The following is a 13,138-nucleotide window of genomic DNA, read 5'->3' on the forward strand; positions in this document are numbered from 1 at the left end:
CGTGAGGATGGTGTAGTTTGGCACAGCGGTTTATGTTTTTTAGGTTTACGGGAAGGACTGTGGTTTTTCTCTCACACACTTAGAGGTAAGACATCTCTCTCTCTCTCTTCATCCTTCAGTGTTCCAGTTATCAGCGAGCGAGGTCGCAAGTTTAATAGCACATTGTTTGATTCAGAGCTCTTGTGCTACAGAGGTGAAAGTTTCTAGTGAGCAGTGGCTCCAATGCCAGCAGGTGAAAGCTGACCGCTGCTCATTTTCATCTTTTTCATCAAGTGCACGATTCATTATGCCCAGCTGATATATTTAAAGGAGAACTCAACCGAATTTTCAAAATTTTCTGCATAACTACATAGTTGACATGTCAGCAAAGTCATTCAGAGTGGCTTGGTGTGAAATGCTCCGTTGTAGAGAAACTTACAGAGCTAGAATTGTTCACAGTGGTGGTGATAGGAACCAGACGTCCACCTCTAAAAGCTCCCTCACAGAAAGTTATTTCATTAAATGGTTATAATGGTTATGATTACCCAGTCTGATGTCTGAGACGTTGTTTCACTGTAGTTTTGTGATAAAATGTATTTCTATCCATTTATAGTGGAGGGAGACACATGAAGGGTATTCCAGGGCAAAATATTCCCCAAAGAAAGCTTATTTTTCCAGACTGACCACTAGTTTACCATCATCAGCTTTACATAAAAAAAACTCAGAAGACGTTATGTTCACTGGTGTTTTTGGATAATAAATAAAATGGCTATATTTGTGTTGGGACCTCTGGTTCCTGTCACCACCACTGCAAAGGAAACCTGAGTCGCTAAGCTTCTCTGCAAAGAAACCATTTCACATCAAACCGATCTGAATGACTTTGTTTATATCTCAATCACTGAATTATACAGAAATTTAGAAAAAACGGTGGACTTCTCCTTTAACCATTTAACTTTAACATTTCTTTACTCGCAGCATCACATACGCATCCAGTAGCTTGTGGAATATCGATACAATAATAAAAGACCAATTCTTCTATTGCGCAACCAACTTACATTCAATTATTATTCTTTCTTTCAGTTGTTGACATTTAATCCATTGGTCGTTTTATGCTCTGAATGTCTTTCTGCTGTGAGACTACTTTCATTAGTTACATTGCAAATTCAGTCCATGTTTCAGTGCTGAACACCTTGCCTTTATGATCAGTTATTATTTTTATTTATTTTTATTTTTTGACAGTTTACTCGTGGTAGGACTTCTAAATTGTAGCCGCCAAGTTCATTTTAAAGGGAAATTCCATTGATTTACTGTAATGATTTCTGTATCTTTCAATCTTTGAGATGTAAACAAAGTCATTCAGAGTGTTATGATGTAAAGTGGTGCATTAGAGAGGAATTTTCTGGCTCAGATTTATTTACAGTGGTGATGGGAACCAGGGGTCATGAGGTCTACAACTAAAATATAGTCATTTATTTGACCAGTGAACCTACAGGAGTCTTCAGAATTATGTCATGTAGATGGATTTGAAAAAGATACATTTAGGCCAAAACATATAGCAAATCTATTGTAAAACAGTGTCTGGGGCACCAGGCTGCGTATTTGTAACCACTTCATGTAGTAACTGTCTGTGAGGTAGCTTTAGGCATTAAACGCTTCAGACGTCTGGTTCCTATCACCACCACTGTGAACAGCTCTGAGTCTGAGTTTCTCTAGAACAGAGCATGTCACATCAAACCACCCTGAATGACTTTGTTTACATCTTAATCATTTAATCGTGCAGAATCTTTATATGTTCATTGAAAGGAACATGTGTGTTTAAATTGGCATTGTGAAGTGACCACACTGTATTTCCATATTTGATAACATGTGCTCTCCTATTGACAGGGCTCCTGGACGATGGCATGGCTTTGAATAGGTTTCCTGGGGGCAGTATGAGGACCTGTCCCATCTTCACCCTCGTCCTCTTTCACCTGCTTTCCTGCTGGGGACAGCTTCAGGAGCCTGAACCCTCACTCTTTCAGTTCACACGCTCTGTCTACAATGCCAGCATTTATGAGAACTCTGCAGCTCGGTCCTACGTTAGAAGCGAGGTCAAAATGGGCATCGTTCTGCCACAGTCCAGCTCATGGGACATTAAATACTTCATCGAATCGGGGGATGATGAGGGCTTGTTCCAGGCAGAGGAGTATGTTCTGGGAGACTTCTGTTTTCTGCGCATACGGACTAACGGTGGAAGCTCTGCTATTCTGAACCGCGAAGTACAGGACAATTATACGTTAAGTGTAAGAGCTTTGGATAGAGATGGTCAGGAGGCTTCTAGTAGAGTCAGTGTGCAGATTATGGACATGAATGACCTTCGTCCTTTATTCTCCCCCACCACCTATACCATTACTGTACCTGAAAGCACCCCACTGGGAGCCAGTGTGGCCCAGGTCACTGCCACAGATGCCGACATAGGCTCCAATGGTGAATTTTATTATTTTTTCAGGAAAGTCGTGGAGCACTTTGCCGTCCATCCCACCAGCGGGGTTATATCTCTCACAGCCAAACCAAACGCAGATGAGATTAAAAGGTTTGACCTTGAGGTGTTAGCGGTTGATCGTGGAACAAAGGTTTACGGAAACAATGGTGTGATCAGCACAGCCAAACTAATGATCAGCATCATACGTGTTAATGAATATTCACCCACACTGAACGCAATCGCACTTGTCCCCTCGTTATCGGACAAAGAGCCGGTCTTTGCCGTGGTGACGGTGGAGGATCTGGACGAAGGGCCGAACGGGGAAATCGAATGGGTTGCAATCATTGCCGGTGACCCACTGGAACAGTTTGTTCTTGACAGAGCAGCACTTGGCAATGAGTATAGATTAAAAACGTCCGAGCCCGTCGACTGGAATACGTTTCCGTACGGCTGCAATCTCACCTTCCAAGCTAAAGATAGAGGCAAACCTCCCAAATTCTCCAATACTCAGGTTCTCCAGCTCTTGGTTAAAAAGCCACCGTCTGTGCTGGCAAAATTTGAGAAAGACATTTACAGGGCTACAATTAGTGAGATTGCTCCTCCTGGGACCATCATACAGACTGTTGGAATCTCTCCCAAGCCACGATCTGTCAGCTATGGCCTAAGTCTCACCTCAGACTCCTTTTATTTCAGTATTAACACTTTTACTGGTGCAATCTCGACTGCAAGGCAGCTTACCATGCTGGGTCAGCAGCTTTTTGAGCTTGAGGTGACAGAAGCTATGAGTGGCCTGAGAGCCAAGGTGCTGATCAGCGTGGAGGATGCTAACGATAATATCCCCACTTTTACTCAAGCCTCCTATGAAGTGTTTGTCAATGAGAGCGCGCCGGTTGGTACTGTGATCCTCATCGTTTCAGCCGTGGATGATGACAGAGGGGAGAATGGATGCATAACGTATAGTATAGCAAGCCTCCAGGCTCTGCCTTTCACAATCGACCAAAATACAGGCGAACTGAAGACAACTAAAGAGCTGGATTTCGAGTCTTTTTTAGAGACGTATGTTTTTCCTGTCCGGGCCTCTGACTGGGGCTTACCTTACAGGCGAGAAAACGAAGTAAACGTCACAGTGCGGATTCTGAACGTTAATGACAACCCGCCCCTTTTCGAACGCGTGTCCTGTAAAGGTATGATCGCTCGAGATTTCTCTGTAGGGCAGACAATCATTACAATGTCTGCCATTGACATAGATGAGCTTGGCTTGGTGAAATACCAGATATTGTCTGGAAACGAACAAGACCTCTTCAGCCTTAACCCCGATTCTGGGATGCTCTCACTGAGGAGGTCTCTTGTTGGAGCTAATGTGAAAAATGGAGTGTTCAGCTTGAAGATAGCAGCAACAGATGGAGAGATTCTCTCAGAGCCCACCTTTGTCAACGTATCAGTTGTGAGAGGGAGAATGCCGTCAAAGAGTTTCAACTGTAAAGACACGAAAGTGGCGCAAAAGCTAGCTGAAAAACTTCTCAAAAAAGCCAACGCTATGGGAAAATCAAAAGTTGAAGAAATCTACACGGATCTGTATTCCGTCAACCGGCAGACTCCTCAGTTTGAAGCATTTCCCTCTGATATAGTAGTACGTGAGGATTTGCCTGTCGGGTCAACTGTCATTAAAGTGAACACCAATGATGGGGACACGGGCTTCAATGGTCGCATTCTTCATGTTATATCGGATGGAAATACTGACAGCTGCTTCAACATTGATATGGAAAGTGGGGTTATATATATCTATCGACCTCTGGATCGTGAAAGATCAGACCGATACCTTCTTAATGTAACCATATATGATATGGGTCTATCACAGAGGTCCAACTGGAGGCTATTAACTGTAAACGTTGATGATGTGAATGATAATAGTCCTCAGTTCTCCCTGGAGAGCTACACCGTGGTGGTGCCAGAGAACACAGCCATCGGCACCGAGGTGATCGAGATCACGGCCTCAGATCTTGACCTGGGTCAGAATGGTGAAATCTCCTATTCTTTAATTACAAGCACCCCTTTTTTTGGCATTAACAGCGCCACCGGATGGGTCTATGTCTCTGGCCAGCTGGACAGAGAATCGATGCCAGATATTACTCTGAAAATCGAAGCCAGAGACAAAGCAGAGAGAGGGAATCAAAAGTTCTCAGTGACAACTCTAAAGATCTACCTGGGGGACGTGAATGACTGTCCTCCAATGTTTATTCCCAAGAGTTACAGCTGCCGTGTTCTGGAGGACCTTCCTGCAGGAACTGTGATCACCTGGCTGCAAACCCAGGACCCTGACTTTGGCTCTGGGGGGAGAGTGAAGTATTATCTGGCTGAAGACTTCAATGGGACGTTTGTGGTTAATGTGGAGAGTGGAGCTGTCAAGGTGGCCAAGGAACTGGACTTTGAGAAGCAACAGTTCTACAATCTGTCTGTAGTTGCGGAGGATTGTGGTCTACCCGTTCAGCTCCGCTCCTCCTCTTACGTGGAGGTGGAGGTGGTTGACGTGAACGAGAACCTAAACGAGCCCTACTTCTCCGAATTTGCGGTGAAAGCCACCATTAAGGAGAACTCCCGCCTTGGAACAAGTGTGGTTCAAGTCACTGCTAAGGATGACGACAAGGGCAGGGATGATGTAATAAGATACTCTATCAAGGCGGGAAGTGGTCTTGGCAGGTTCTCCATTGACGAGGAGACTGGTACGTGTTTAATCATTCCGATATCTGTGTAGCACCTCTTCGCTTCTGGTGAAGGTGAAGATGTTTAAACCCCTTTTACCTGCAGATCGTACATCATTCACACAATGCGGGACATTAGTAATTAATATGATAGATTAGCGCTAATACTTTTATTATATGGTGGTGTAGCATTTATAATGTATTTCCCTCATATCAGGTCCTTGAATGGAAAGTAAAAGCCCAAACTAGTACATATATCAATGTGTATTAAAAGTCAATTCCACTGCTCTTTCAAAATTTCCACGTAGTTCAGTTGTCGAGATGTAAACAGAGTCGTTTAGAGAGGTTTGATGTGAAGTGGTTCATTGTAGAGAAACTGATTGGCTTAGATTGCTTCACAGTAGTGGTGAGCGTGATGAGGGGTCGCTTTGAGGGGTCATTTTATATTTTATTTGCTATGCAAAATTACGATTGAACCTACTTGTGCCTCCTGAGTTTTATATGTAAAGCTGATAATGATAAAATAGTGGTAAATCTGAAAAAAAGTTTGCTTTGGGGGCTATTTTGCCTTACAATGCCCTGCATGCACCTCCCACCATTAATAGCTTTAAAAAATATGTTTTAGCTCATCTCAAAACGATCGTAAAACAATGTAGGCATCGTATTCGTAAGCATATCAAGTAACAGCTTCCTGTAAGGGACCTTTTAGAGGAATTTCAAGCACGTCTGGTTCCATCCACCACCATTGTGAATAAGTAAGAGTAAGGTTGGATTCTCTTTAATCGAGCATTTCATATGAAACTACTCTGAATGCCTTTACATCTCAGTGACTCAATTATGCTGGACATTTGAAAAATGGGTGGAATTCCCCTTTAATTAGATGTCAGATGTCCTATATGAGGTGTCTGGAGCCTCATATGGCTTCACTGACAATCGAACTAAAACAGCATGATAAAGCATTAGTCATCTTGTTCTAATAAAACAATCTGTCTGTTAGCAGGTGAGTAATTTCACAAGGTTGTTCCTGTATAATTTGTCTTGGCAGTGAATTTGAGCTCTATAGGATGAAATTACATTCGTGGGCCATCAGAATGGACTACTGACCTAGAAAGCAGGACCTCTGTGGTGTTTAAAGCAATGCTCTTAAAAGCCACTTTGTGGTTTTCTGTGTTGATTGTGCTCGTGAGTGTTGCATGTGGGGTCTATTCTTCATGTAGAATGCAGGTTCAGCACAATACAACGTGAGGTGGGAAAAGAATAGCTAAAAAAAAAAAGGATCCCCAATTACTGACATGACATGTTGTCGAGCAGCAGCCTGACCATTAATTACAGCTAATTACTATTGATCAGATGACTGTGGCGCTGCGGTGGGACACGACTGGGGCCCCCGCATTCACATGTCAACTAATTAGGTTGAGTGTGTTAATCATGCAGTGGTTTAAGCGGTAATGAGCGCGGCTGGTCATGTCAGAGCTGCAGATGAGGATGGATTTTCCAGGGAGAATCAAAATGCCCTATCGGCAGCCACGGGCCAGCTCGCAAGGGTTGAGCGAGGCTCCGGAGCCGGAATTTTTTTTTTTCTTACATTTTTTTTTTTCTTCTTTAATCTTCAAAGTCAGCGCATCCCGTCAGCCGAGGACAGTGGCTTTGGCTTTGGTCGCCCACCACCGATCTGCCCACCAGCATCCATTTAGCTGCCGCATTGAGTGGCATGTTGTGACTTCCCGTCACTCCGGCTGCGTTTGGGAGCCTTTTGATAGAGTGAAATCTGCACTTTGTTCGCGCAATAGATGTGGAATCAAAGGCACTCGGCTTCCCCCTGGCCCCCTGTTTCCAACTCCCGCCTGAGACGTGTTTGATAGTAGCGCTGTACATGTTAAAGCGATTTAGTAATAGGAACTCCCTCTCCGTTCAAGTGCCACAATGAACTAAAAAGATGGATGGGATTTATAAAGGGCTTATCTGCGCTCTGCTTCTCCGCTTTGAGCGGCCATTGGTATTCTCGCCAGGACTTTGAGAAATAAATCAAAGCGCATTCTCGCTCAGATTGCTGTCAAGAAACAGGTTCAGCTCTAATTCGCCTCTGAGTTCTGGACCTATTTACTCCTGAGACGGGTTAAGTCCTCTATATCAAAATCTTTTATATGAAAAGCCCATAAGCACAGCACGTCCTCACGGATGGAATAATCTCATCTCTTTTGCCCTTTCCTTTTTCTTTTTCTTTTCCGGAGAGGTGTTTGTGTGAAGCGATTGGGCGAAGAGAATCGTTACCACCAGCTCCAATCTCCTTCCGGACGATTGAACTTTAATTATAATTCTGGGTAGATAGCTGGCGGTTACGCGCCGGTGTGCGAATGTGGAAAGGGAGGAAACCGGCATCCCAACAAAAAGGTGCAGATCTACCTTAGAACCGAAAGGCCAATGAAGGGATTTGTGTTTAAACTAAAGCATTCTTTAACATTCACAGGGCATGGTGTGCTGTGAGGAGCTTGCAAGTGGGGAAGCCAATTGGGACAAGTGATTGAAGTGCCCTTGATGGTGCATGTTGAAATGAAGGATGAGCAAGATGATTTCAGTCTGACTTTCAAAATTGGGGAAAAAGCATGAATTCTTGATGATGTGTCTCTCCGGATGTAAATTAAACATGATTTTATGAAATGTGCAAATTAAACGCTGAAAACACACCACAAAGATTGAAGTGACAAAATAAGGAAATTGCTTTGTGTTTCCCAGACTGGTGACAGTTTTCCAAAACCTGAGGCATGATAATGAATACTGAAATATGCAATATGCATGTTCAACATGTTTCTATTTGAAAAGAGATGTACTTTCATCGATTTTAACTTAAAGGCAACAAGCAAAATTGAGAATTTACTGCAGAATGTGTCTGGCTTAGAGAAATTTCGAGCATCCATTTACCTGCCAGTGGTAAGAAGTGGTCAGTTATATAGTGAATACAACTACAGTGCTGTGCTGGTGCCAGCATTTAAGTCAAAAGCCTGTTTTCAGGGTGTTTCAATAGTTGTTTAGGTGAAGATTTTCTTTTTGTTTGGAATAAAGAAAGTTGGTAAGCTAATTTGAGTCAGTGAGCAGAGTAAACAAGTTCACCACACTGCAGTGTTTTCCGTGTAGTTTTCGATTTCCTCTTGAGCTGTTACAGCTGCTCTAATTATCCATTACTGATTGAGGATCAGGAGGTCAGTGAGCATTTTTGTGGTCTGCAGTATGTAATCTATATATTAAGATGTATGGTACACCTAATTTTTCAGTGTTGTTAAACAAGCAGTAAATATATATATATAACAAAATGACACTAAAGCCTTAACAACTTAATACAATATAAACATTTTCAGTGTTTTATTTATGTAGTGTGTCCACGCTTTGCCTATTACAGCTTCCATTCTTGTCAGGAGACTTTCTTCCAGTTTTTCAAAGGAATTTGCAGGGATATTTTTCCCTCCTCCAAAGTTCAGTCTTAGAAGTTGGTTACATTTTCTGCTCCTCACGATCCAAGTAATCCTAAACAAATTCAGTGATGTTGAGGCCTGGACTCTGGAGTGGTCAGTCCATTCATCTGGGAATACCAGCAGCTTCTTTGATTGATTTGCAAATTTTCTTTTCTCAGAAACGACTTCTTGACAGCTACACATCCTTTCAGACTCATAGCAGTTCAATTCAGATCTGAAGCAGCTTGATTTTCTCCTCTCACTCAAAGATGAAAGCTTTAAGTTCTGTTTATCTGATGTTGTCGGTTTTGGTGTCTACCAGGTCTCACACAGTTGTTAGGAGTTTTAGAATCAATATTTGAAGTCAAGTTTTGGAAACTCCTGTTTTCTTCACTCATTTTCCTTTGACTTTCTCCTTTTATATGCAGGTGGGTTATCTTATATCTAATCCCCTTAGAAATATCTCCTGAAAAATAACGTTGCCGTTTTGAATGGAAATTGAATAAATGAAGTGTAAATAGTGTATTTTCCATTCCATATTACTGCAGTGTAAAAATCAAACAACAACAATTTTGAAATCGGTTATATTCTTGCAGCTCATCTGCTGCCACAATTTATCTGTTTTCTCTGGTAAATAAAAATGTCCTGTGTACATTTTCATCCGTATATCACTGGATCCTTTGAACTACAAGGTTGCTAAAGAGCCGTAACACTAATATTGCTGCATGCAGGCTAATGCTGCTGTTCATCAATTTGACGTAACTAAGCTATATGAAAGTAACACAGATGTTCTGACGAATTGTGCTAATATTACCTTGTTGAAATGTCCTACAGTAGCACATATTTATAGGTAGCTTTGTACATTAAACCTGTAGGTAGGATATTTTGAAAGCTTAAATCACCTCATCAAAAAATACTACTAGCATCAAAACTACAAAGCTGATGTCAGCTTCTTGTTCAAAGCTGATGTCAGCTTCTTGTCCCACTCCACCTTAAATGGTGCAACAGTTATTATTATAACGCCTCAGGCACCTGTAACTGCTGTATCATTTAAGGTAGAATGGGAAATTCAAACAAGAAGCTGGCAAATGTCCATATCAGAAAACGTTATTAGCATTAAAAGAATAATTAGAATATTTCTGCAGCCTGAATCAACGTATCAAGGGGTAAGTAGTAATATTAAGCCTGCAGTGAATTAACATTAAAAGCATAATAAAACATTTAAAACCCATTTAACTATGCTGTACTAATGATATGTTCATACTCGGTAGGACCACTTAGTGGTTGTTGTATCACTCTGTGGTTTGTCATCCTTTATCAAGGAAGACCAAAAGCTTATTAAAATAAGTGAAAACCACTTTCTGTCTGGTCATGTTGAGCAGTGTAGGTCAGCTTGTAGGGCTACCACAGTGGCACTGTTCAAAGGACAAAACGTACCAGCTTTAAAACATTTTTGATGACCACAGAGTGCGACAGAGGCAGTTTTCGAAAACTCCATTCATTTTTAGACCCAGATTTCCTTATATGGGCACAAGAGCATGGCGCCGACCACAGAATGACGACATGACTTTAGCGGTCTATTAATGGAAAAGGGATCAGCATAGGACCACCGCTGACCAAATTATTTGGGTAGTGGACCAGAAGTGACACTTACAAGGTACTGGCTTGTTCATCAATGTCACTGCTCTATTGATAATAGTCCATCAGCCACAAATATCCAGCCAACAGCAGTGCAGTGGTCAGAAACTGCCCACTGATGAAGGGCTAGAGAAGGGATCCCAAGCGTTATCCTCAAAGGGCAATTGTGGTTTTTATTCCAGACAAGCAGGAGAACATCTCATATAACTAGTGAGACCAACTGATTAAACAAGTGGAGTCAGGTGTGCTTCTGCTTGACTGGAATGAAAATCTGCCCTTTGCAGATAGGATAGGTGACCCCTGGGCTAGAGGATGACTAACACAAATTATGCAAAAAAATAAGTTGCAGCCTCTGACTGTACACCGGCTGACTCAGTGTATAATTATTATGACTGAGTGCAGTGGATTCACAAAAATATTAAGGAATATATGTGAAGATGAAAAGCAATGCATTTCAGTTAAATTACGGCAGAGTTTTGCAGAATGTAGACAGCTATGTTAGTGGCTCTATTAAGGGGAGATCAAAAGTTTCCACCTAAATAAGTACTGGATCCAATCTGGGAGGTGCCAGATCCACTAAAATAAGTGCTGGATTCAGTCTATGAGATTGGATCCACTAAAATAAGTATAGGATCCAATTTAGGAGGCGCCAGATATAATTTGTGAGGCACAAAGTCCATAAAATAAGTACTGAATTCAAACTTGGAGGTGTCGGATCCATTAAAATAAGCATTGGATCCAATCTAGGAGGTACCAAATGTACTAAAATTAGTACTGGATTTAACTTGATCTACTGGATCCACTCTGGGAGGTGCCAGCTGTACTACAATAAGCACTGGATCCACTAAAATAAGTATTGGATCCAGTCTGGGAGGTGCCAGATGTACTAAAATAATTACTGGATCTACTAAAATAAGTATTGGATCCAGTCTGGGAGGTGCCAGATGTACTAAAATAAGTACTGGATCCACTAAAATAAGTATTGGATCCAGTCTGGGAGGTGCCAGATGTACTAAAATAATTACTGGATCTACTAAAATAAGTATTGGATCCAGTCTGGGAGGTGCCAGATGTACTAAAATAATTACTGGATCTACTAAAATAAGTATTGGATCCAGTCTGGGAGGTGCCAGATGTACTAAAATAATTACTGGATCTACTAAAATAAGTATTGGATCCAGTCTGGGAGGTGCCAGATGTACTAAAATAAATATTGGATCCACAACAATAAGTATTGGATCTGATCTGGCAGGTGCAGAATCTACTAAAATAAGTACTGGATTTAATTTGCGAGGCACAGCATCCACTAAAATAAGACAGATCCTTTAAAATAAATATTGAATCTATTCTGGGAGGTAGTGAATCCACTCAAAGAAGTACTGGATCCAGTCTGGGAGGCGCTGTATGTACTAAAATAAGTACTGGATCTGATCTGGGAGGCACAGAATCCACTAACATAAGTACTGGATCCAACCTGGGAGGTGCCACATGCACTAAAATAACCATACTTTAATCATCCTGCTGTCCACCGGTTATTAAGTAACAATAATAATTTTAAACTTTACTTTAAACTGTGAATTCGCAAGAATGTTAAATATATAGATAAAAGGCAATGGCTTTCAGTTAAAGTAAGGCAGAGTTTGGCAGAATGTATACAGTTAAATTAATGTCTCTATTAAGGGGAGATCAAAAGTTTCGAAAGCTCTAAACTGCTGATATCATACAAAGTAAGGGATGCTCTAATGAGCACAAGGGTTAAGTCCTAATGATTGCTGTTACTGAGTCCTCTCCTCTGATGGAGACCTTCCTGATCCCCGTATTCCGTGGCCCGGGAGCTTAAAGAGGACGCACGCGTTCTCTCGTGTGTGAAAAGAAGCTGTGATGTGATCTGCCGCTTTTTCCTGGTGTGAGCTGACCCGTCACCTGTCACTCTTTGTTACATCTGTAGGAAACTCTGTTGTCAGCCTCAAATGTCGCTGTTGAATTATTTGGCCTTTCTTTTGTGTGTGTTTTCTTGGGCGAGCATTTGTGCGCACCTGGTCTGCGTCTGTCCTCTGGCACTTCATACCTTCTGCAGAAGCTTTTTAGATTTTAGTTTTTCAGTCTGGGACCGCCGTGCTGTGTGACCTGTGTGCCTGAGTGGTCTTTTTTCATTTTTGTTCCTCCTCTGCTCATGGTGGCTGTGTAATCAGACTCCCTGAGGCAGCGCTTTCTTGGCTGAGTGCTACCAACGTCTGTTCCGTGGCGTGGGCTATAGGCAGAGGACAAACTGTACAAAAATGTTGAAGGGTTCTGGTGGGTCATATGACCATGTGCATGTGTGGGTGGGGGGGCAGTGGATATGAACTGTAGCTATACTTACTCTTTCAGTGCATAAGAAGGCAAGTCTTATACTGTGATCAGACTGCCTGTTTGTTTATATACAATAAAGTATAAGCTTTTTGTAATTATGCTTTAAAAAAAGGATTCCGTGTGTTAACCTGGTGACCCTGAAGGGGGCACACCCTACATTTTCCCCTGTTTTTGTTGCTGGGGTCCACTTATGACCTTTTGTATTTTGTTACTGTGCCATTAAATCCGAGTCCTGTAAATAAACTCTATAGGTATTATTGGCTGTTCTGTATTGTGCCAGAGATTCTCTAACATAAGGGGAACATTGGATGGCAGTCCTGTGCTGTTAGGCATTGGGGAAAAGTTTAACGACCAGCTTGGCCAGTTATATCAGACCTCATTAGGGCTGAAGTGGGACTTGCTTTCAGACTGGGAGTTATATGATGCAAACCAGACCACCTTAAACTCTAACTGTATTTCTCCTGCTATACACACACACAGAATTGCCTTCATGCAATATAATTTTTTTTCTAAAATCTGCACATTTTTATCTTATTTTCTCACTCTTATCGCTTACTTAATAT

At 41.8% G+C, this 13,138-nt stretch overlaps 1 protein-coding gene across 1 annotated transcript in view; it reads left to right on the top strand.

Moving 5' to 3' along the window:
* The first annotated feature begins 1,880 nt into the window (after positions 1 to 1,880).
* The window catches only part of LOC118824364 (protocadherin Fat 3), a 131,530-nt gene continuing 120,272 nt past the window's right edge, over positions 1,881 to 13,138 (top strand). Inside the window, exon 1 of the mRNA XM_036594455.1 lies at positions 1,881 to 5,160. Coding sequence (XP_036450348.1) covers positions 1,881 to 5,160 — 3,280 coding nt within the window. The remainder of the gene's footprint in view (positions 5,161 to 13,138) is intronic.

This window comes from Colossoma macropomum, unplaced genomic scaffold, assembly GCF_904425465.1.
Source record: "Colossoma macropomum unplaced genomic scaffold, Colossoma_macropomum, whole genome shotgun sequence".
Lineage (NCBI taxonomy): Eukaryota > Metazoa > Chordata > Actinopteri > Characiformes > Serrasalmidae > Colossoma > Colossoma macropomum.